This window comes from Aquarana catesbeiana, linkage group LG02, assembly GCF_042186555.1.
Source record: "Aquarana catesbeiana isolate 2022-GZ linkage group LG02, ASM4218655v1, whole genome shotgun sequence".
Classification (NCBI taxonomy): domain Eukaryota; kingdom Metazoa; phylum Chordata; class Amphibia; order Anura; family Ranidae; genus Aquarana; species Aquarana catesbeiana.
In genome coordinates, this window is record NC_133325.1 from 31,401,724 (window position 1) to 31,425,820 (window position 24,097).

Genomic DNA, 24,097 nt, shown 5'->3' on the forward strand with positions numbered 1-24,097 from the left:
GAGAAAGACTGATGTAGAGCAAGAGCCTGTCTCATTTGATACAAATTAAAAGGATTATTTAGGTTTGCCTTCATATTACGTTTTAGTCCATTTAAATTAAATTGCACAGAGATTGTACAATCTGAGTGCATAGTGTGCGCCCATCTTAACTGTGGTGTCTTGTGTTGCAGATGGATCAGTCTACACAGTTTCTGAATTGGATCATCTCCGCCTTGATGGAGAAAGGTTTCAGCAGTAAGACACGGCTATTGGGTAAGTGTGAGTGCAGACTGGTACATTATGTGTATATTGATATGAGGTTGGGTTCTGTTATGATATCTCTCCTGTCTTCCCGGCCAGTCCACAGCAGTTCACAGGAAGAAAAGTTTGCAGCAGGCACAGATGGATACGTCGACTGTCTGTACCACACAAACTCTCGGATCCTGCAGTACCCGGGCTCTAAAATGAACCGCTACCCAGTGCCCGATGAGCTGGTGCCATGGGAGGTGAGTCCATTCTGGTGGCGGGAAGACTACTGCGGTTTCAAGATAAGCTTCTCTGGCACTCAAGGCAAGGATGCCAAGTGTGCCACTTCTCCCAGAACTTTTTAATTTGCCACTCCAAAAAAAGAGTTAATTAAATAATAGGGGTTAAAGTACAACTAAAGACAAAACTTTTTTTTTTAGTTGGAGTGGAGATGGATTGACTCCTGTCAAGTTTTTATTGTTGCCTGTGGCCCCCGAGAGGCAGCACACCCTCTTTATTTGTCCTGTTTACCATTATCTTTCAAAATGAAAATAAAAGAAAATCTCACAATGTGGGTTGTCCTCAGAAAAGTAATAGAGGGGGAATATTCTAATGGGGACACTACTTCTGGTGGCCTTGGGGTCCCCAATTTGCAGGGGTTTCCTCTCACTTCCTTTTGTGGCTGTGAGACAGGAAGTAAAGGAAAATCTCCCCAATGGGACACAGGTGGCAAAAAAATACAGTGACGGGGTGATGACGCTATCCCAGTGTTTCTCAACCTTTTTTTCAGTCAAGGCACCCTTTAAACTTTATGGACAATCTCGAGGCACCCTTTAACCACTAGCTGACCAGCGTACTACGATCTACGTCGGCACAATGGCACAGCTGGGCAAATGGGCGTACAGGTACTTCCCCTTTAAATCTCAGCATTTACTTGATGTCCGCTGGGGGACCGCGATAGTGTCACGGAGCGGAAGAACAGGGATATGCCTTTGTAAACAAGGCATTTCCCTGTTCTGCCTAGTGACATGACAGAGATCACCGCTCCCTGTCAACGGGAGCAGTGATCTCTAGCAATGTCAGTGGTAGCCCCCCCCCCCACAGTTAGAATCACTCCCTAGGACACACTTAACCCTTTGATCGCCCCCTCATGTCAACCCCTTCCCTGCCAGTGTCATTTACACAGTAATCAGTGCATTTTTATAGCACTGATTGCTGTATAAATGACAATGGTCCCAAAATGGTGTCCGATGTGTCCGCCATAATGTTGCAGTCATGATAAAAATTGCAGATCGCCGCCATTACCAATAAAAAAAAATAATAAAAATGCCATAAATCTATCCCCTATTTTGTATAACTTTTGCGCAAACCAATCAATATGCGATTTTTTTTTTTTACCTAAAATATGTAGAAGAATACATATCGGCCTAAATTGAGGAAGAAATTTGTTTTTTTATATATTTTTGGGGGGATATTTATTATAGCAAAAAGTAAAAAATACTGCCTTTTTTTCAAAATTGTCGTTTTTTCTTGTTTAAAGGGCAAAAAATAAAAACTGCAGAGGTGATCAAATACCACCAAAAGAAAGCTCTATTTGTGGGAAAAAAAGGATGTCAGTTTTGTTTGGGGGCAACGTCGCACGACCGCACAATTGTCAGTTAAAACGTCGCAGTGCCGTATCGCAAAAAGTGCTCTGGTCAGGAAGGGGGTAAATCCTTCCAGGTCTGAAGTGGTTAAAAATCATGGACAGTCTCGAGGTACCTCATTTTAAAATGTAAAAACGACTCTAATGCCCCGTACACACGGTCGGACATTGATCGGACATTCCGACAACAAAATCCTAGGATTTTTTCCGACGAATGTTGGCTCAAACTTGTCTTGCATACACACCGTCACACAAAGTTGTCGGAAAATCCGATCGTTCTGAACGCGACGACGTAAAACACGTATGTCGGGACTATAAACGGGGCAGTAGCCAATAGCTTTCATCTCTTTATTTATTCTGAGCATGCGTGGCACTTTGTGCGTCGGATTTGTGTACACACGATCGGAAATTCCGACAACGGATTTTGTTGTCGGAAAATTTTATAGCCTGCTCTCAAACTTTGTGTGTCGGAAAATCCGATGGAAAATGTGTGATGGAGCCTACACACGGTCGGAATTTCTGACAACAAGGTCCTATCACACATTTTCCATCGGAAAATCCGACCGTGTGTACGGGGCATAATAGTTTTACATGATGCAGTAACATCCACACAAGTAGGACACCCAACGTTAGAGGTAATTTATTCTTCCAAAGTAAATACACTTTTTTCATACTGGTACTGACTAGTATTCCAATGTTTCTCTTCTCCCTCAGTTTTTCTCTATCACTCAGCTAATGTGACCCCCATCGCTGATGGAGAGGGGCAGGAGAGGATCAAACAAGATGCTATGCAAGCGACTGACATCCTCCATATCAACTGATGATGCCATTGGTTGTTAGGATGCTGGCAGCTAGAAAGTTGTAATGGTACACAATGAAAACCTGTGACTTTGTGTAGACTAAAAGGCAGGCTTCATCCACACACCAGCTTGTATACAATTTTTATTCAGTTTTTAGGCATTTTATCAAGGCACCCCTGAAGAAACATCAAGGTGCCCTGGTTGAAAAAGGCTGCTCTAAGGGGCCTGACCGGATGTGAAAGAAGCAGGACGTGTTCCCGGTGAGCTCCGCATCTCTCCTGCTATTACATCCATTTCTCTGGTGTGAAATAGCCCGATTTTCGGTACTTCAGTAACGGACAGTGTGGACCACATCCAGGTCATGAAAAAAGGAGCTGCAAAGGCTGGGAAGCAGGCTCAGAAGTGCCAACGCAGGACCTGCACTGCACGAGGCTCTGATATGAGTCCCGCCGCCGCCATCTTGCCTACTCCTTGCTGTACCAAGCAAGAGTGTGTACAAGCCAGGAGGATGGCGTCTTCAGCCGCAGCGCCTAAAGAATCCAGATCTGATGATTCTCCGTCGGTCTCTCCGGTCCCTGAGACACCACAGGATGCCATTACCAGACCTATTTTAGAAGCTATGGCGGCAAGCAAGGCGGCGGTCATGGTGAGCATAGACCATCTTACTACAGAGTGCACTTTGATTAGACGTGACCTGGACAAGATAAGGGGCAGACTTACAGTGACTGAAGACAGAATATCTGAGGTGGAGGATTTATCTCACTCTCGGGGGAATCAACTGACAGAATTGCACGCCATGGTGAAGCCACTGCAAAGTAGAGCCGACGATGCAGAAGACCGGCAGAGGAGGAATAATGTGCGGGTGGTAGGCCTGCCAGAAGGGGCTGAGGGTTCCCAAACTACTTTATTTGCAGAACAGTTTTTCAAGCAATTGCTGGATCTTAGGGAGCTTCCCCCAACCTATTTGGTAGAATGAGCCCATCGGGTGCCCACAGGCAGACGCCCGCCAGGGGAATACCCCTGACCATTTCTGGATCGGTTCTTGAATTATAGAGGCCGCGACAGGATTTTGGCTGATTCAAAAAAACACCCTGAGTTAAAGTTTGAGAACGCCAAGGTGATGTTGTTTCCCGACTTTTCAGCGGAGACCCAGAGGAAAAGGCGCTCTTTCAATGATGTGAGGAAGAGGTTGAGAGAGAAAAATATTCAATACAGTATGCTCTACCCCAGCAAGCTGCGGATTCAACATAATGGCGCAGTCAAATTCTTTGAAAATCCAAGTGAGGCCTGCGAATGGATGGATCGGAACCTGTGAGGACTGCTGCAGTCTGGTTCAGTGCTGACTTTACACTTATACACCTGATGCACCTTAAAATGTTTATGATTTAATACGGGCAACATGGGAGGTAAAAGAGCAACTCTGGATCAAAGAACCTCTCTTTTATTTTTTATTTTTCCTCAGGGGCTTTTTTCTTCCTTATTCTTGTGTTGGTACTGTTTAACATTTGAGTTAAAATGCATGGTACAGAATGCTGGAGTCTCTGCTCTAATTTTTGATACATTAATCCTGAGGAGTGTATGTATAGTGCCGCCACTAGAGGGCCCTGCATCACTGTTCCATACAGAACTGGATGCTCCTACATATATATTCATACGTGCTTACATTTTTGTGTCTTTATTATTTATTTTTTATCTTTTATCTTTTATTCTTTTAATTTGACGTTTATCTGCTTCATGCTCCTTCTATTGTTCTATGATGCAGAGCTTGCAGGAACCATAGGAATTTATTACTAGTTCTGCTGGACACTCGCACAGAAGGTTGACCTTCTAAACTGTTTTTTTCCTTCCCCTTTTTTGGGAAGTTTTCAATTTGGGATTGAAAGCTACATACCAGACTTTGTTTTTTGTTTTAAGTTTTTGTGTTTGGTTGTTTTTTTTTTCTCTTCTGGTATAATGGCAGGGGGGTATGGCATAGTCTAAGTTTTTATAAGGGGGTTAATATTTGCTCAGTTCTCTGCTCTCAGTTAGAATTCATGGGGCTCCTAACTTCACAGTTCACATATACTGGTTACTGGCGGGGATTGGTAGGCCTATATAATGCAAAAATATTGATAAGGGAATATGGCTAATCCAATTAAAATGGTTTCATGAAACGTCCAAGGCCTGAATAGTAGGTTCAAGAGGGCATCGGTGTTCCAATATCTCAAACAGGTCAGGCCGCATGTTGTTCTCTTGCATGACCTGGATGGAAGCAGGATACTTGCCTTGCGTAGGCTATGGATTCAACGGGCTTTTCACGCCACCTACTCCACCTCTGCGAGGGGTGTGCCCATCCTTATAAGTAAATCTGTTCCCTGCACGGTTCATCAGGTGGTGTCATATCCGGGGGGAAGATATGTGGCCTTGGTATTAGATATCTGCTCCAGTAAAGTGTTGTTGGTGAACGTATATTTGCCACCTCCATTCAATGTGCAATGTTTATATGATATGTTGGTCAAACTGGTGCCTCATGCTCATCTCCCACTGTTAATTATGGGGGACTTCAACGCCACCTTGGGGGCGTTGGACTCCTCTAATATGGGAAGGTCGGGCTGGGTGGATCTTGCATCCTGGGTAAACATGGCAGGACTCACTAAGATATGGAGGGCGAAAAACCCCACTGCCAGGTGCTTTTCCCATCTATCGCAGACACACCGCTCTTCGGCCAGGATTGACCTTTTGGTAGTCCGGTAAAGATGTCATACGTGAAAGACATTAAATACCTTGAGGGGGGCTTGTCTGATCACAACCCACTTTCTGTCTCCCTGGCTCTTCCCTCCCGGGGGCTTGGAGACTCTCGCCGGGTTGGCTACAGAATGAACGGATAACTACTCTCCTTGGGGACTCGATTACAAATTATTGGAAATCAAATGAGGAATCCGCTGACCCTTCAATGGTTTGGGATGCATTTAAGGCGGTAATTAGGGGAGATGGTATTTCAGCCATAAAAAAGGAAAGGGTGGAACAAAATGCTGAGGTTAAATTGTTGCAAGACAGAGAAAGGGAATGCGCGGAGAGCAATGCCAACTGTCCCTCGGATTCCTCCTATATGGCCTTGTTGGAGGCTCAGAGGTTGCTCAACCTGCATTTCAACAATCTGGCACATACAGAATCAAAGCATAGGACAGAATCACTGTTTGCGGAGGGAGACAAAAATGGGAAGTTCCTGGCCAGGCTGGTGGCGGATTCCCACCAACTAGCAAACATCCCAGTTGTCAAACGTAGGGACGGGGAACTGGTTGGTGATCCAATAGACATAATGTCTGAGTTTCGGGACTATTTTTCAACCCTGTATGCACCCGTTCCCCACTATGACCACTCAGCCCTGGAGGACTTGTTGGGGGGTCTCCCTCTTCCCAGACTATCTGACACGGACAAGGGGGCCTTAGAGGCGGACATCACTAACAAGGAGGTGATGTCGGCGATCTTTGCATTTCCCCCTAATAAAGCGCCGGGCCCAGATGGGTTTCCAGTGGACTTTTACAAGATTTATGCTGATCACTTAGCACCCAGACTCACAGCACTATTAGCTTATTGTATGCAATGTCAACAATTACCAGCATCTATGCTAGATGCTTATATGATTCTACTTCCCAAGCCTGGCAAGGACCCACTAGACTGTTCATCATATAGACCGATTGCCCTATTAAACATGGATTTGAAAATTCTAGCGAAGGTTTTAGCTAAGAGACTGGCGAGAATCATTTTTGCCTTGGTAGATATTGACCAGACGGGGTTTATGCCCGGTAAGTCAACAGACACCAACTTAAGGAGGCTGTCCACTCACTTGCAGCTTCACAATTTAGACACACCCACCAGAGTTTTGGTGTCCAACGATATCGAAAAATCTTTCGACTCCATCGACTGGCACTATATGTTGACGGTGCTGGAGAAAATGGGTTTTGGTCCGACGTTTAGAGGGTGGATCTCGATGCTCTATAGCAATTCCAGAACAGCAGTCCGCATGGGGGCACACACTTCCCAATTTTTCCAAATTGGCAGGAGCACTAGGCAAGGATGTCCCCTGTCGCCTTTTTTGTTTGCCCTCATGATGGAACCTATCGCAATAGCGTTGAGGGCGGCCAGGGAAGTTAAGGCGATTAGGGTGAGCAACATAAATGAAAGCCTGGAACTTTATGCGGACAATATGTTGCTGTTTCTGAGAGACCCAGGGGAGTCACTAGTAGCTGCACTACGCATTATGAATGAGTTTTCTCAGTATTCTGGGTTAAAAGTCAACTGGTCTAAATCGTCTATTCTACAGATTGATATGGGTGCGAGGGACATTGCAGACCCGGCTTTGCCTTTGAAGTGGGTATCACAGATCACTTATTTAGGGGTCAAAATTACAGCAGATGTGGCGGATTATATGTCGCTTAATCTGACACCTTTTCTGATATTTCTTAAGCAAAAAGTTCAATCCTGGCAAAAACTTCCCTTGTCTCTTATAGGACGGATTAACCTCTTGAAAATGAAAATTCTTCCTGTCATACTATATTTTTTGTGTAATGCTCCCATTTGGATTCCCAAATCCTTTTTTAAAAAATGAGATAGCCTCACTAGCTCCTTTCTTTGGGCTCCTAAACAGCCAAGAATAGGTCTGAAAGTATTACAAGAACCATGGGGTGGGGGTGGACTGGCCCTCCCGGACTGGCGAAAATATTATATAGCCGGACAAATAGTGGTGGTACATAGATGGCTGACCTCGGACGATGGGGATTCAGCAACGGTTTTGGAAGCTGCACACCTGGGCTCCTATGAGTCCCTGCGGATGGCCATACATAGAGGAACCAAAATGGATCTTCCTCTTACTGCTTCAATGAAGGCCACGATTAAGGCATGTCATAGTTACCAAGGTCTCTCTCCATCCACTCCCCTGTGGATGAATCCCAGACTTTCACATTTCTACTCATTTCATGATCCCATGGGATGGGCAACAAGGGGAATCAAAACTCTTAAGGATATTACTATGGACGGGAAACTGCTGACGTTTGACCAGTTTAAAGCCAGACACGACTTACCTAACACTCAATACTTCAGGTATATCCAGCTGCGCCATGCGTTTCATTTGCAATTTAAAAATAAGATGATAGAATAATTTCCCTCAGACCTAGAAAACCTGTTATCCACAGAGGACCTTCCCAAGATGCTTTCAGTTTCCTATAAGGAGTTGTTTAAGGCTAAGCCGAAAGCAGTAAACAAGTGTAGAGAGCATTGGGAAGCTGAGGTCCCAGATATTCAAGGAGAGGATTGGGACGATATGTGGACACACCCATTTCAACATTTAATTGCTGCTAGAGATAGACTGATTCATTTTAAATTCTTGTCGAGGATTTATTATACGCCAGCTAGGCTGGCTTCTATTTACCCAACAGTGCAGGTGGAGTTCTGGAGATGCTCTTTCGCTCCAGCGGCGGCTGAACACATATTTTGGAGCTGTCCTCAAATCAAACTCTATTGGTCTGGGGTCACCTCCTGTATCTCGGAAGCTCTGATAACTCCGATCCCAATGACGGTCAAGGTGTGTCTCCTGGGATTGGTTGAGGAGGTGGTCCCTTCGCGGGCCCATAGAACTCTCCTCACCATCCTCTTGTTCTATGGAAGGAAGGCTGTTCTGTTGCGGTGGCGTAGGCTGGGGGCTCCTGACCTGCGCTTCTGGAAGGGATTGGTCAATGCTATGATGCCTTATTACAAAGCAATGTATCTATCTAAAGGATGCGGAAAGAAATTTGATAGAGTTTGGCAGTCATGGTACAACTCTGAGCTAACGGTAGGCTAATTATGGTACATGGGGGTAGGCTGATATGAAGTCCTTTAAGCTTACTAATCCTGTCAAAAGGTCCAAGGCCCCGCTATGGAGTTTTGGTCATGGACTGTGGTGGAGCGTGGCTGCTGCAATCCGTTGTTTTCCTGGAGAACGGAGGGAGAGAGAACTGAGCAACGGGTGTTGGTTAAGGGAGAGGGGGTGGGGTTTTTGTAACTAATATAGGTAGTTAGGACACTGTTGTCAGTTAGACAGCCATGTAATTGAATGTACATGTTGGCCAAGTTGGCGTATACTAACTCAGAGACAAAGAGTTGGTTATACCTTTGTTTCGTTGTTGTGCTGTTGAAAAGAAATAATAAAAATAATTTTCTTAAAAAGAAAAAGGCTGCTCTACTCAAAATGAAAAAAAAAAAAAAAAGTTTTGCCTATAGATCTACTTTAAGTAAAATTACTAAGGGGCTAAAATTACCAAAAAAAAAAACAAAAAAACAACACACACACACAAAGTGGTGACATGGGGATATTCATGATATGAAATGATCAATTTACCTTGCATATCATCCACAGGTGGAATTCCCAGGATATAATCCTCCCCTATACAACGCTGATAGGAATGACCGTGCGACGTATGACCCAAACACTGAGTAAGTCCTATCATTTTCAGCATTGTACCACTCACATTTACAGGGAGAAAAAGCACAAAAAATGACTATCCTGAAGTTCAGGATAAAACCGGTTCTTCTGACTTTGTATTGAGGAGAATATTACCAATAGGAACAGCCAGCAAGTTATCAGCATGAAGCGCATAATGGTCAAAAATGTAACATTATGTTATAAAAGATACAAAGTATATTGCTGCAAAAGTTAATTATCCAAAACATACTCTAATATGAATATATGATAGAAAGTAAGGAATCAAAAATTTAGCCGGCATACAAGACGTTATCATGAAAAATGGAATGATATGACACAGTGCACACTTAAGCCTTGTGCACACGATCAGATTTTCCGATGGGAATTGTGTGATGACAGCATGTTGGCCTAAAATCCGACCGTTTGTACGCTCCATCAGACAACTGTTGTCAGACTTTCCACGGACAAATGTTGGATGGCAGGCTAATAAATTTTCCGCGGACAACGGTCTGTTGTCAGATTTTCCTATCGTGTGTACACAAGTCCGTCACACAAAAGTCGAAAGTACAAACACACATGCTCGGAATCAATGCTCAACAAGCACGAAATTAGCAGAAGGTGCCCAAAGGGTGGAGCTCAAGAGCTGAAAATCCACGTAGTACATCACTACGTTCGTGTTTGTTGGCAGAAAATTGTGTGCCGTTTGCATGCAAGACAAGTTCCTGGCACACACCCTTCAGACAAAAGTCTGATGTTTTGTCTGCGGAAAATCCAATCATGTGTACAAGGCTTTAGTTGCTAGTATCCGTATACACTGCATGGACTAACATATGTGGACATCTAAACATTAAACGTGAAAATTATGTAGACCCTCCAAATTTCCAGTGAAGAGGACTGATTATGCAACGGCATGCAAAGACATTGTAGACAGATGTGCTCTTTTAACTTTGTGGTACCAGTTTGGTGAAGACACATGACTGTGCCCCTGTGCAGAAAGCCAGCTCCATAAACATATGGTGTGACCAGACCAGTTTTGTTGAGGATGAATCTGAGTGGCCTGACCTCAACTCTAATGGGGTGAACTGAAATGTCAATTGCTGGTCAGGTCTTCTCACCCAACATCAGTACCTAACTTCACTAATACTGTTTTGGCTGAATGGGAACAAATTCCCAAAGACACACTCCAAAATCTTTCCAGAGGAGCGAAGGCTGTTATTGGAGCAATGGGGCACCTACTCCATAATACTGTAAGTTCCATGGTTTTTGAAAGGGATTTCCAACAAGCAGTGAGGGTAGTATGTCACATTTTTAGCCATAGAGTGCATTTCATGTGTAGTTTTGCTATGCCCCAAATGGTGACAAAGTATAGAAAAAAAAGCGAACGCTGTACTCACAAATCCATAGACCACTAAGCAGAATATGGACATATGTTGTGTTGTCTGCATTCATATGGTGAGGAATGGTAAAATGACTCCTCCATGTAAGCTACAGAGAGCATCACAGCAAACTATAAGTTACAATCTCTAATTATATAAATGAAGATTAAAGAGGTCCTGTCCTGTGTACAGCCTCTGGACTTAACCTGTGTTCTCTTTGTATCTCTCCTAAATCCAGGATGGAGCAGAAGAGCCGCAAGTACAATTCTGTAGATGGACTCTATGACTTCCGCAGTTGTTGTGGCACCTATACAGTCAAGGATGGTTTGCCCCTGTGAGTCCAATGTGTTTTATGCTGACTTCTGTCATTTAGAGCAGATCTGTATCCGTCCCAATTCCTGACCTCCGTGAGGGGTGTCTGATGGACTCCCTGACCTCATATATGTAAAATTGGTAGAAGTAGAAAAAGGTGAAAGGGAAATTTGTTGATGTGGATTGTATAGAGCGCAAGAGAGGGCAAGCAGCTAGTCAGGGTAAGGCAGTCACCCACTTGTGGCTCAGTGGCGGCCCGTGCACTGTGGGCGCACGGGGCACCACCCTCCCATCCATGCACCCGGCCCCTTTCTGGACGCCGGACACATTGACTCCTATGGCGGGGGTGGGAGAGGGTGGTATTTTTTGAAGCACCTGATTGGAGCCAGAGGCTCTAATAGGCTTCAAAATAGGGTGGGCTCGGGGCGCAGAGAGTGCGCCCTGATCCCACCCAATTGTGTGACCATAGCGAATTCATTTTCTCTATTTTCACACAAACCTTGCTCTCCGCCAATCAGGAGGCAGGACGTCAGTCCTGCTTCCTGATTGGCCAAAGCGCCAGGCCACCCTATTGGATGCCTGGCACTTAGGAAGAGGTGCCTCGCGCTGGCGCGGAGGTGGCTGCATATGATGGGCACACGTGGCTGCATATGATGGGCACAAGTGGCTGCATTTGATGGGCACAAGTTGTAGTAGTAGTAGTAGTAACACCCGAACCATAAGAAAAAAACCCTAACCCCAACTTCTAATCCTAACCCTAACCTAACCTTACCTTTAACCCTTACCCTAATGAAAAAAAATAAATAATAAATGAATAATAATAATAAATAATTAAAAGGTAATGGAAAAGTAAAAAAAAAAAGAAAGCTGAAATACCTAGCAACAAATGATGCAACAGATAATAGTTTTCTGTATTGGCTAATAAAAAACGCCAAAGCTCAAAAACGCTGTATAGAAATCATGCATGAAGACACACGAAAAAATGCCAGGAAAAAGCTCAAAGATGCTACGCTCAGGTGGGAATGCAGCCCTAGCGAGCTAAACCCTACAGGAGGTAATACATAAGAAAGAACAGCAAAAAACTTGGTCTGGAGATATCACTTTATATTGATTTCTCCCTTTTTCAATAAACTTACTCAGAAGTAATACCCCATGTTACACAGCACCACCAATGGCTCTCAAGAGGGTTATGTAAAATTCTTTCTGTCCTCATTAAACATCATGAATATCATTCATTCTCTCACTATATGCCATACCAGAGTGAAGAGAAGAGGTGACAGATAATTCCTTTACTTACAGTAGACCAGGGTTGAGGTAGCAGCCATGGTGGTTCATTGGTTTTACCCCCCTGTGGATAGTCCTGGTTTTGAGTTTTCAGAGTATAAATGATGGCTTATATGGACCAGTGATATAAATTAAAAAGCACAGTCATTATGTACTGTTTTGCTGATTAGAAGTCCTACCACTTTCTTTATCCTAGAACTCATATGTAGAGTATTCTCTGGAGTAAATGAACAAGGATTTCTCTCTGTCCCCATCACTAGAATAATGAACAATGGGACCAGGTATACACTATGTTCACAAAGACAATCTTCTCACTTTATGCAGAAACCCCATGGGACGAACTGGACTGAGAGGAGTTGGGAGTCTACGTTGGTTTGGACCAAACCATTCTTTGCACCCTGTACTGACACGGTGAGCCGCAATCATCTTTATTTATATACTTTTTTTCTGTACAGTTGATGACTAGATGTGCATCTCAGCACAGAAGGCAGATTAGACAGCAGAGAGGACAGAGCAGGACAGTAGAGAGGATAGAATAGGACAGCGCAGAGGGGAATAGCAAAGAGGACAAAACGGACGGCACAGAGGATGGAGCAGTTCAGCACATAGAACAAAGTAGGACAGTGCAGAAGATGGAACAGATGGCATAAAGGACACAGCAGGACAACAGAGAAAATCGAGTAGGATGGAGCAGAGGACAGCACCATGGACAGTATGATGCATGTCTCTATGTTCATATCTCTCTGCAGGCTGATTTAAGGCATCTAGTAAAAAGACCAAGAAGGGAGGTCATGTTTAGTGGCCCCTGGGGTAACTTGCACCTTTTTAGGGGTTCTAACATTTTTGTTTTTGGCAAATACATTGTGATGTGACTGCACTTACTGACTGATTCGTCTTGTGACTTTATTCCTAGGTGGAACATCAGCTCAGCCAACGGAACCATCCGAAAAGCATCCAAGAATATGCTGGAAGTTCTGATAGTGAGGAGGAGAGACAACGAGCTTTGGTCATTACCGGGGGTGAGGGCAAAAACAGTATACTACCAATTATTGATCACAGTAATGACAGAGGGAATAATCTATGCCAAAGGACTGTTTGGTCTTGAGTCAGTGTTTGGGGAGTCCTCTGAGTTTACATTGTATTACAAGTCATTCTGGTGAATTATGGGTAAGGTTGAGCCTCCGGGATCATTAGTGTTAGAGGGCATTTGCTCTCGATTGCATATTGTTTTTTGGAATTTTTACATTTCAACACGTTCTGGGTAAAGCAAACTAACAACATAAATTATACGCTGCCGTTGAAGCAGATGTAATTGTAAAACACTCTCATTCAATAAATCACAAGCTCATGTCACTGCAAATATACTAATCTCAATGATCTATTTAGGTGACCTTCTCTGATCATGTGACACATGTTCACTACATAGGTCATATATCAGAAGGCTTGGCAATATCAAATGGTAATAGCTGGTGTAGGTGTAAGACTGCCATGGTACTTCATCACCGGCTGGCAATTCAAAACACCACAAACACTTTGACCATGAAAGCAGGAGGTGGTGTTGATTATTATGGAGGCTGTCAGAGGACAAGCATGAGGAGAATATAAACCTTCTAGGAATTTGTTTTTTTATTTTTTATTTTTTTCATTTTTAAATATAATCACAGTAGCTTGTGGGCACGTGACCATCACACTATTTGAGCTTGTTAAACATCATATTAAAAACTGTGAGTGTTAATAAAGAGTTGCCCCCCCTCTGTCTTTGCAGCTACATTATAATGGCCTTCATTGTTCTGGGCAGGCTTTGCATAATTTTTTGGAGTCTGTGGTAATTTGTGCCAAAGAGGGCAGGCACATATGTTGGACGAGAAGACCTGGCTCATTGTTCAACCCAATGGTGTTCAAAATTATTGAGGCCAGGGCTGTGTGCAGGACACTTGAGTTCCTCCACACCACACTGGTCAAATTATGTATTAATGGAGCTCAATTTGTGCAAAGGGGCACTGTCATGCTGGAACAAAAAAGGGCCTTCCCCCAACTGTTGCCACAGGTTAAGAAGGGCACAATTGTCAACGTTCTCTTTGGAAGGTGTAGATTATGGGTGCTCAACCTGTGGCCCTCCAGCTGTTGCGGAAGTACAAGTCCCATCATGCCTCAGCCTTTGGGAGACATGCTTGTGACTGTCAGCCTTGCAATGCCTCATGGGACTTGTAGTTCCACAACAGCTGGAGGGCCACAGGTTGAGCACCCATGGTGTAGATGCTTGGTCTGCTATAATGTATGTATCATGCTGCAGTTCCCTTTGCTGTAAATGTTAACCACTCCACTGCAGAGCATTCTGAGTAATGTTCTTATGAATTTTGGTGATATTTTCCAGGGCACGCTGGATCCCGGACAGCAGATACCCTTTAAGTTGCAGGCCCTGGTAAAGCCCACATACCTTGGCCAGTTTCTGGCATTACTGGGCTCTGCGGCAGAGGTTGGTAGTTTGCTGCTTACATGATGGTTTTCTGATCAGGCTAATAGCAGTAATACAAAACAACATATCTGTCTTCTCTCATAGGTCTTCCACGGGTACCTGGATGACCCGCGAAACACAGACAATGCCTGGATAGAGACTCTTGCTGTCAATGTCCACCTGGACAAAGGAGAGGATTTGGACAATTTGATGCAGGTGAATGAACGTTTTGTCTCAATATTGTTGGGTTTGTGTCACCTCTCAAAGCTGGAGGATTGAGGATTTCCCTGCCAGAAATCAGAATGTGGAAGCAGGCATCTATGCACTAATCCAGAAGTGTAGACATGCCGAGAGGGATCTTTCACTGTGTGTGGCCTCAGCAAGCGTTGCTCCAAACACATCCCTGATGCATTTTACCCTGGCCGCCGGGGCAAAACACATCATGGGGGCATGTCTGGAGCAGCACTAGCTGAGGCCGCACACAGCAAAAGCAACATATCAGTGTGAATGGCGTCCCCCTGTCGGTTTGTCCCACTTCGCGCCCGCGCTATAGCCGAAAGACGGCTGCAGCGCGGACGCTATCTGCTGGGTGGACGTCCCTGGACGTCCAGCTGTTTACTTCCGCAATGCGCGCTCCCGCGGGCGCGCATCGCAGAAATTCTGTGCTGGCCGTGTCCCTCGGACACAGCCAGTCACAGATCGCCGTAAACGGCCAATGACAGCGACCGTTTACAGTGCGATCGGCGGTGCCAATGAGAGAGGATCTCATATGTAAACATATGAGATCATCTCTCATCGCCGACTCTCCCTCCTCACACAGAGACAGCGAGTGAGGAGGGAGAGCGAACCGCTGCAGCGGTGAGTGGGGGGAAAAAAAAAAAAAAAACTAAAAAAAAGTCGTCAGTGTCTCCTGTCATCCCTCCCCACTGTCTGTCGCCAGTGCCATCCGTCCCCACAGCCATCCCTCCCCAGTGCCATCTGTCCACAGTGCCATCCATCCCCAGTGCCATCCGTCCCAACTGTCATCCCTCCCCAGTGCCATCTGTCCACAGTGCCATCCCTCCCCACTGTCATCCCTCCCCAGTGCCATCCCTCCCCACTGTCATCCCTCCCCAGTGCCATCCCTCCCCAGTGCCATCCCTCCCCACTGTCTGTCGCCAGTGCCATCCGTTCCCACAGCCATCCCTCCCCAGTGCCATCCGTCCAAACTGCCATCCCTTCCCAGTGCCACCCGTCCCTACTGTCATCCCTCCCCAGTGCCATCTGTCCACAGTGCCATCCCTCCCCACTGTCATCCCTCCCCAGTGCCATCCCTCCCCAGTGCCACCCGTCCCTACTGTCATCCCTCCCCAGTGCCATCTGTCCACAGTGCCATCCCTCCCCACTGTCATCCCTCCCCAGTGCCATCTGTCCACAGTGCCATCCCTCCCCACTGTCATCCCTCCCCAGTGCCATCTTTCCACAGTGCCATCGGTCCACAGTGCCATCCCTCCCCGGTGCCATCTGTCCACAGTGCCATCCCTCCCCAATGTCATCCCTCCCCTCTGTCTGTCGCCAGTGCAATCCGTCCCCACAGCCATCCCTCCCCAGTGCCATCCGTCCAAACTGCCATCCCTTCCCAGTGCCACCCGTCCCTACTGTCATCCCTCCCCAGTGCCATCTGTCCACAGTGCCATCCCTCCCCACTGTCATCCCTCCCCAGTGCCATCCCTCCCCAGTGCCACCCGTCCCTACTGTCATCCCTCCCCAGTGCCATCTGTCCACAGTGCCATCCCTCCCCACTGTCATCCCTCCCCAGTGCAATCTGTCCACAGTGCCATCCCTCCCCACTGTCATCCCTCCCCAGTGCCATCTTTCCACAGTGCCATCGGTCCACAGTGCCATCCCTCCCCGGTGCCATCTGTCCACAGTGCCATCCCTCCCCAATGTCATCCCTCCCCTCTGTCTGTCGCCAGTGCAATCCGTCCCCACAGCCATCCCTCCCCAGTGCCATCCGTCCCAACTGCCATCCCTCCCCAGTGCCACCCATCCCTACTGTCATCCCTCCCCAGTGCCATCTGTCCACAGTGCCATCCCTCCCCACTGTCTGTCGCCAGTGCCATCCGTCCCCACAGCCATCCCTCCCCAGTGCCATCTGTCCACAGTGCCATCCCTCCCCAGTGCCATTCGTCCCAACTGTCATCCCTCCCCAGTGCCATCTGTCCACAGTGCCATCCCTCCCCACTGTCATCCCTCCCCAGTGCCATCCCTCCCCAGTGCCATCCCTCCCCACTGTCTGTCGCCAGTGCCATCCGTCCCCACAGCCATCCCTCCCCAGTGCCATCCGTCCCAACTGCCATCCCTTCCCAGTGCCACCCGTCCCTACTGTCATCCCTCCCCAGTGCCATCTGTCCACAGTGTCATCCCTCCCCACTGTCATCCCTCCCCAGTGCAATCTGTCCACAGTGCCATCCCTCCCCACTGTCATCCCTCCCCACTGTCATCCCTCCCCAGTGCCATCTGTCCACAGTGCCATCGGTCCACAGTGCCATCCCTCCCCAGTGCCATCTGTCCACAGTGCCATCCCTCCCCACTGTCATCCCTCCCCAGTGCCATCTGTCCACAGTGCCATCCCTCCCCACTGTTATCCCTCCCCAGTGCCATCCCTCCCCAGTGCCATCTGTCCACAGTGCCATCCCTCCCCACTGTCATCCCTCCCCAGTTCCATCTGTCCACAGTGCCATCCCTCCCCACTGTCATCCCTCCCCTGTGCCATCTGTCCACAGTGCCATCGGTCCACAGTGCCATCCCTCCCCAGTGCCATCTGTCCACAGTGCCATCCCTCCCCACTGTCATCCCTCCCCAGTGCCATCTGTCCACAGTGCCATCCCTCCCCAGTGCCATCTGTCCACAGTGCCATCCCTCCCCACTGTCAAACCTCCCCAGTGCCATCTGTCCACAGTGCCATCCCTCCCCACTGTCATCCCTCCCCAGTGCCATCTGTCCACAGTGCCATCGGTCCACAGTGCCATCCCTCCCCAGTGCCATCTGTCCACAGTGCCTCCCTCCCCAGTGCCATCCCTCCCCAGTGCCATCTGTCCACAGTGCCATCCCTCCCCACTGTTATCCCTCCCCAGTGCCATCCCTCCCCAGTGCCATCGGTCCACAGTGCCATCCCTCCCCACTGTCATCCCTCCCCAGTTTCATCTCTCCACAGTGCCATCCCTCCCCACTGTCATCCCTCCCCAGTGCCATCTGTCCACAGTGCCATCGGTCCACAGTGCCATCCCTCCCCAGTGCCATCTGTCCACAATGCCATCCCTCCCCAGTGCCATCTGTCCACAGTGCCATCCCTCCCCACTGTCATCTGTCCACAGTGCCATCCCTCCCCAGTGCCATCTGTCCACAGTGCCATCCCTCCCCAGTGCCATCTGTCCACAGTGCCATCCCTCCCCACTGTCATCCCTCCCCAGTGCCATCCGTCCCAACTGCCATCCGTCCCCACAGCCATCCCTCCCCAGTGCCATCCGTCCCCACAGCCATCCCTCCCCAGTGCCATCCGTCCCAACTGCCATCCCTCCCCAGTGCCACCCGTCCCTACTGTCATCCCTCCCAAGTGCCATCTGTCCACAGTGCCATCCCTCCCCACTGTCATCCATCCCCAGTGCCATCTGTCCACAGTGCCATCCCTCCCCACTGTCATCCCTCCCCAGTGCCATCTGTCCACAGTGCCATCGGTCCACAGTGCCATCTGTCCACAGTGCCATCCCTCCCCACTGTCATCCCTCCCCAGTGCCATCTGTCCACAGTGCCATCCCTCCCCACTGTCATCCCTCCCCAGTGCCATCTGTCCACAGTGCCATCTGTCCCCAGTGCCATCCCTCCCCAGTGCCATCCCTCCCCAGTGCCATCTGTCCACAGTGCCATCCCTCCCCACTGTTATCCCTTCCCAGTGCCATCCCTCCCCAGTGCCATCTGTCCACAGTGCCATCCCTCCCCACTGTCATCCCTCCCCAGTGCCATCTGTCCACAGTGCCATCCCTCCCCACTGTCATCCCTCCCCACTGTCATCCCTCCCCAGTGCCATCCCTCCCCAGTGCCATCTGTCCACAGTGCCATCCCTCCCCAGTGCCATCTGTCCACAGTGCCATCCCTCCCCACTGTGATCCCTCCCCAGTGCCATCTGTCCACAGTGCCATCCCTCCCCACTGTCATCCCTCCCCAGTGCCATCCCTCCCCAGTGCCACCCGTCCCTACTGTCATCCCTCCCCAGTGCCATCTGTCCACAGTGCCATCCCTCCCCACTGTCATCCCTCCCCAGTGCAATCTGTCCACAGTGCCATCCCTCCCCAGTGCCATCTTTCCACAGTGCCATCGGTCCACAGTGCCATCCCTCCCCGGTGCCATCTGTCCACAGTGCCATCCCTCCCCAATGTCATCCCTCCCCTCTGTCTGTTGCCAGTGCAATCCGTCCCCACAGCCATCCCTCCCCAGTGCCATCCGTCCCAACTGCCATCCCTCCCCAGTGCCACCCATCCCTACTGTCATCCCTCCCCAGTGCCATCTGTCCACAGTGCCATCCCTCCCCACTGTCTGTCGCCAGTGCCATCCGTCCCCACAGCCATCCCTCCCCAGTGCCATCTGTCCACAGTGCCATCCCTCCCCAGTGCCATCCGTCCCAACTGTCATCCCTCCCCAGTGCCATCTGTCCACAGTGCCATCCCTCCCCACTGTCATCCCTCCCCAGTGCCATCCCTCCCCAGTGCCACCCGTCCCTACTGTCATCCCTCCCCAGTGCCATCTGTCCACAGTGCCATCCCTCCCCACTGTCATCCCTCCCCAGTGCAATCTGTCCACACTGTCATCCCTCCCCAGTGCCATCTTTCCACAGTGCCATCGGTCCACAGTGCCATCCCTCCCCGGTGCCATCTGTCCACAGTGCCATCCCTCCCCAGTGCCATCCGTCCCAACTGTCATCCCTCCCCAGTGACATCTGTCCACAGTGCCATCCCTCCCCACTGTCATCCCTCCCCAGTGCCATCGGTCCACAGTGCCATCGGTCCACAGTGCCATCCCTCCCCAGTGCCATCCGTCCCCACAGCCATCCCTCCCCAGTGCCATCCGTCCCAACTGCCATCCCTCCCCAGTGCCACCCGTCCCTACTGTCATCCCTCCCCAGTGCCATCTGTCCACAGTGCCATCCCTCCCCAGTGCCATCAGTCCACAGTGCCATCGGTCCACAGTGCCATCCCTCCCCAGTGCCATCTGTCCACAATGCCATCCCTCCCCACTGTCATCCCTCCCCAGTGCCATCTGTCCACAGTGCCATCCCTCCCCACTGTCATCCCTCCCCAGTGCCATCCCTCCCCACTGTCATCTGTCCACAGTGCCATCCCTCCCCACTGTCTTCCCTCCACAGTGCCATCGGTCCACAGTGCCATCCCTCCCCAGTGCCATCTGTCCACAGTGCCATCCCTCCCCACTGTCATCCCTCCCCAGTGCCATCCGTCCCAACTGCCATCCCTCCCCAGTGCCATCCGTCCCAACTGCCATCCCTCCCCAGTGCCATCCGTCCCAACTGCCATCCCTCCCCAGTGCCATCCGTCCCCACAGCCATCCCTCCCCAGTGCCACCCGTCCCTACTGTCATCCCTCCCCAGTGCCATCTGTCCACAGTGCCATCCCTCCCCACTGTCATCCCTCCCCAGTGCCATCTGTCCACAGTGCCATCCCTCCCCAGTGCCATCTGTCCACAGTGACATCCCTCCCCACTGTTATCCCTCCCCAGTGCCATCCCTCCCCAGTGCCATCTGTCCACAGTGCCATCCCTCCCCACTGTCATCCCTCCCCAGTGCCATCACTCCCCACTGTCATCCCTCCCCAGTGCCATCTGTCCACAGTGCCATCGGTCCACAGTGCCATCCCTCCCCAGTGCCATCTGTCCACAGTGCCATCCCTCCCCACTGTCATCCCTCCCCAGTGCAATCTGTCCACAGTGCCATCCCTCCCCACTGTCATCCCTCCCCAGTGCCATCGGTCCACAGTGCCATCCCTCCCCAGTGCCATCTGTCCACAGTGCCATCCCTCCCCACTGTCATCCCTCCCCAGTGCCATCCGTCCCCACAGCCATCCCTCCCCAGTGCCATCCGTCCCAACTGCCATCCCTCCCCAGTGCCACCCGTCCCTACTGTCATCCCTCCCCAGTGCCATCTGTCCACAGTGCCATCCCTCCCCACTGTCATCCATCCCCAGTGCCATCGGTCCACAGTGCCATCTGTCCACAGTGCCATCCCTCCCCACTGTCATCCCTCCCCAGTGCCATCTGTCCACAGTGCCATCGGTCCACAGTGCCATCTGTCCCCAGTGCCATCTGTCCCCAGTGCCATCCCTCCCCAGTGCCATCCCTCCCCAGTGCCATCTGTCCACAGTGCCATCCCTCCCCACTGTTATCCCTTCCCAGTGCCATCTGTCCACAGTGCCATCCCTCCCCACTGTCATCCCTCCCCAGTGCCATCTGTCCACAGTGCCATCCCTCCCCACTGTCATCCATCCCCAGTGCCATCTGTCCACAGTGCCATCCCTCCCCACTGTCATCCCTCCCCAGTGCCATCTGTCCACAGTGCCATCGGTCCACAGTGCCATCTGTCCACAGTGCCATCCCTCCCCACTGTCATCCCTCCCCAGTGCCATCTGTCCACAGTGCCATCCCTCCCCACTGTCATCCCTCCCCAGTGCCATATGTCCACAGTGCCATCCCTCCCCAGTGCCATCTGTCCCCAGTGCCATCCCTCCCCAGTGCCATCCCTCCCCAGTGCCATCTGTCCACAGTGCCATCCCTCCCCACTGTCATCCCTCCCCAGTGCCATCTGTCCACAGTGCCATCCCTCCCCACTGTCATCCCTCCCCAGTGCCATCTGTCCACAGTGCCATCGGTCCACAGTGCCATCCCTCCCCAGTGCCATCTGTCCATAGTGCCTCCCTCCCCAGTGCCATCCCTCCCCAGTGCCATCTGTCCACAGTGCCATCCCTCCCCACTGTTATCCCTCCCCAGTGCCATCCCTCCCCAGTGCCATCTGTCCACAGTGCCATCCCTCCCCACTGTCATCCCTCCCCAGTGCCATCTGTCCACAGTGCCATCCCTCCCCACTGTCATCCCTCCCCACTGCCATCCCTCCCCAGTGCCATCCCTCCCCAGTGCCATCTGTCCACAGTGCCATCCCTCCCCACTGTCATCCCTCCCCAGTGCCATCTGTCCACAGTGCCATCCCTCCCCAGTGCCATCTGTCCACAGTGCCATCCCTCCCCACTGTGATCCCTCCCCAGTGCCATCTGTCCACAGTGCCATCCCTCCCCACTGTCATCCCTCCCCAGTGCCATCCCTCCCCAGTGCCACCCGTCCCTACTGTCATCCCTCCCCAGTGCCATCTGTCCACAGTGCCATCCCTCCCCACTGTCATCCCTCCCCAGTGCAATCTGTCCACAGTGCCATCCCTCCCCAGTGCCATCTTTCCACAGTGCCATCTGTCCACAGTGCCATCCCTCCCCAGTGCCATCTTTCCACAGTGCCATCTGTCCACAGTGCCATCCCTCCCCAATGTCATCCCTCCCCTCTGTCTGTCGCCAGTGCAATCCGTCCCCACAGCCATCCCTCCCCAGTGCCATCCGTCCCAACTGCCATCCCTCCCCAGTGCCACCCATCCCTACTGTCATCCCTCCCCAGTGCCATCTGTCCACAGTGCCATCCCTCCCCACTGTCTGTCGCCAGTGCCATCCGTCCCCACAGCCATCCGTCCCCACAGCCATCCCTCCCCAGTGCCATCTGTCCACAGTGCCATCCCTCCCCAGTGCCATCCGTCCCAACTGTCATCCCTCCCCAGTGCCATCTGTCCACAGTGCTATCCCTCCCCACTGTCATCCCTCCCCAGTGCCATCCCTCCCCAGTGCCACCCATCCCTACTGTCATCCCTCCCCAGTGCCATCTGCCCACAGTGCCATCCCTCCCCACTGTTATCCCTCCCCAGTGCAATCTGTCCACACTGTCATCCCTCCCCACTGTCATCCCTCCCCAGTGCCATCGGTCCACAGTGCCATCCCTCCCCAGTGCCATCTGTCCACAGTGTCATCCCTCCCCACTGTCATCCCTCCCCAGTGCCATCTGTCCACAGTGCCATCCCTCCCCAGTGCCATCTGTCCACAGTGCCATCCCTCCCCACTGTGATCCCTCCCCAGTGCCATCTGTCCACAGTGCCATCCCTCCCCACTGTCATCCCTCCCCAGTGCCATCCCTCCCCAGTGCCACCCGTCCCTACTGTCATCCCTCCCCAGTGCCATCTGTCCACAGTGCCATCCCTCCCCACTGTCATCCCTCCCCAGTGCAATCTGTCCACAGTGCCATCCCTCCCCACTGTCATCCCTCCCCAGTGCCATCCCTCCCCAGTGCCACCCGTCCCTACTGTCATCCCTCCCCAGTGCCATCTGTCCACAGTGCCATCCCTCCCCACTGTCATCCCTCCCCAGTGCAATCTGTCCACAGTGCCATCCCTCCCCACTGTCATCTTTCCACAGTGCCATCTTTCCACAGTGCCATCGGTCCACAGTGCCATCCCTCCCCGGTGCCATCTGTCCACAGTGCCATCCCTCCCCACTGTCATCCCTCCCCTCTGTCTGTCGCCAGTGCAATCCGTCCCCACAGCCATCCCTCCCCAGTGCCATCCGTCCCAACTGCCATTCCTCCCCAGTGCCACCCATCCCTACTGTCATCCCTCCCCAGTGCCATCTGTCCACAGTGCCATCCCTCCCCACTGTCTGTCGCCAGTGCCATCCGTCCCCACAGCCATCCCTCCCCAGTGCCATCTGTCCACAGTGCCATCTCTCCCCACTGTCTGTCGCCAGTGCCATCCCTCCCCACTGTCATCACTCCCCAGTGCCACCCGTCCCTACTGTCATCCCTCCCCAGTGCCATCTGTCCACAGTGCCATCCCTCCCCACTGTCATCCCTCCCCCGTGCCATCCGTCCACAGTGCCATCCGTCCACAGTGCCATCTGTCCACAGTGCCATCGGTCCACAGTGCCATCGGTCCACAGTGCCATCCCTCCCCAGTGCCATCCCTCCCCAGTGCCATCCCTCCCCACTGTCATCCCTCCCCACTGTCATCCCTCCCCACTGTCATCCCTCCCCAGTGCCATCCCTCCCCAGTGCCATCTGTCCACAGTGCCATCCCTCCCCACTCTCATCCCTCCCCAGTGCCATCTGTCCACAGTGCCATCCCTCCCCACTGTCATCCCTCCCCAGTGCCATCTGTCCACAGTGCCATTCCTCCCCACTGTCATCCCTCCCCAGTGCCATCTGTCCACAGTGCCATCCCTCCCCACTGTCATCCCTCCCCAGTTCCATCTGTCCACAGTGCCATCGGTCCACAGTGCCATCTCTCCCCAGTGCCATCTGTCCACAGTGCCATCCCTCCCCACTGTCATCCCTCCCCAGTGCCATCTGTCCACAGTGCCATCCCTCCCCACTGTCATCCCTCCCCAGTGCCATCCCTCCCCAGTGCCATCTGTCCACAGTGCCATCCCTCCCCAGTGC

General features: G+C 51.1%; 1 protein-coding gene across 1 annotated transcript in view; it reads left to right on the top strand.

The window, feature by feature from the left end:
• LOC141126762 (transient receptor potential cation channel subfamily M member 2-like) overlaps positions 1-24,097 on the top strand; it is a 216,994-nt gene that overhangs the window by 158,847 nt on the left and 34,050 nt on the right. The window contains exons 25-32 of the mRNA XM_073612743.1: positions 171-252; positions 340-485; positions 9,044-9,120; positions 10,724-10,819; positions 12,406-12,492; positions 12,995-13,100; positions 14,456-14,557; positions 14,642-14,752. Of these exons, the coding sequence (XP_073468844.1) occupies positions 171-252; positions 340-485; positions 9,044-9,120; positions 10,724-10,819; positions 12,406-12,492; positions 12,995-13,100; positions 14,456-14,557; positions 14,642-14,752 (807 nt within the window). The remainder of the gene's footprint in view (positions 1-170; positions 253-339; positions 486-9,043; positions 9,121-10,723; positions 10,820-12,405; positions 12,493-12,994; positions 13,101-14,455; positions 14,558-14,641; positions 14,753-24,097) is intronic.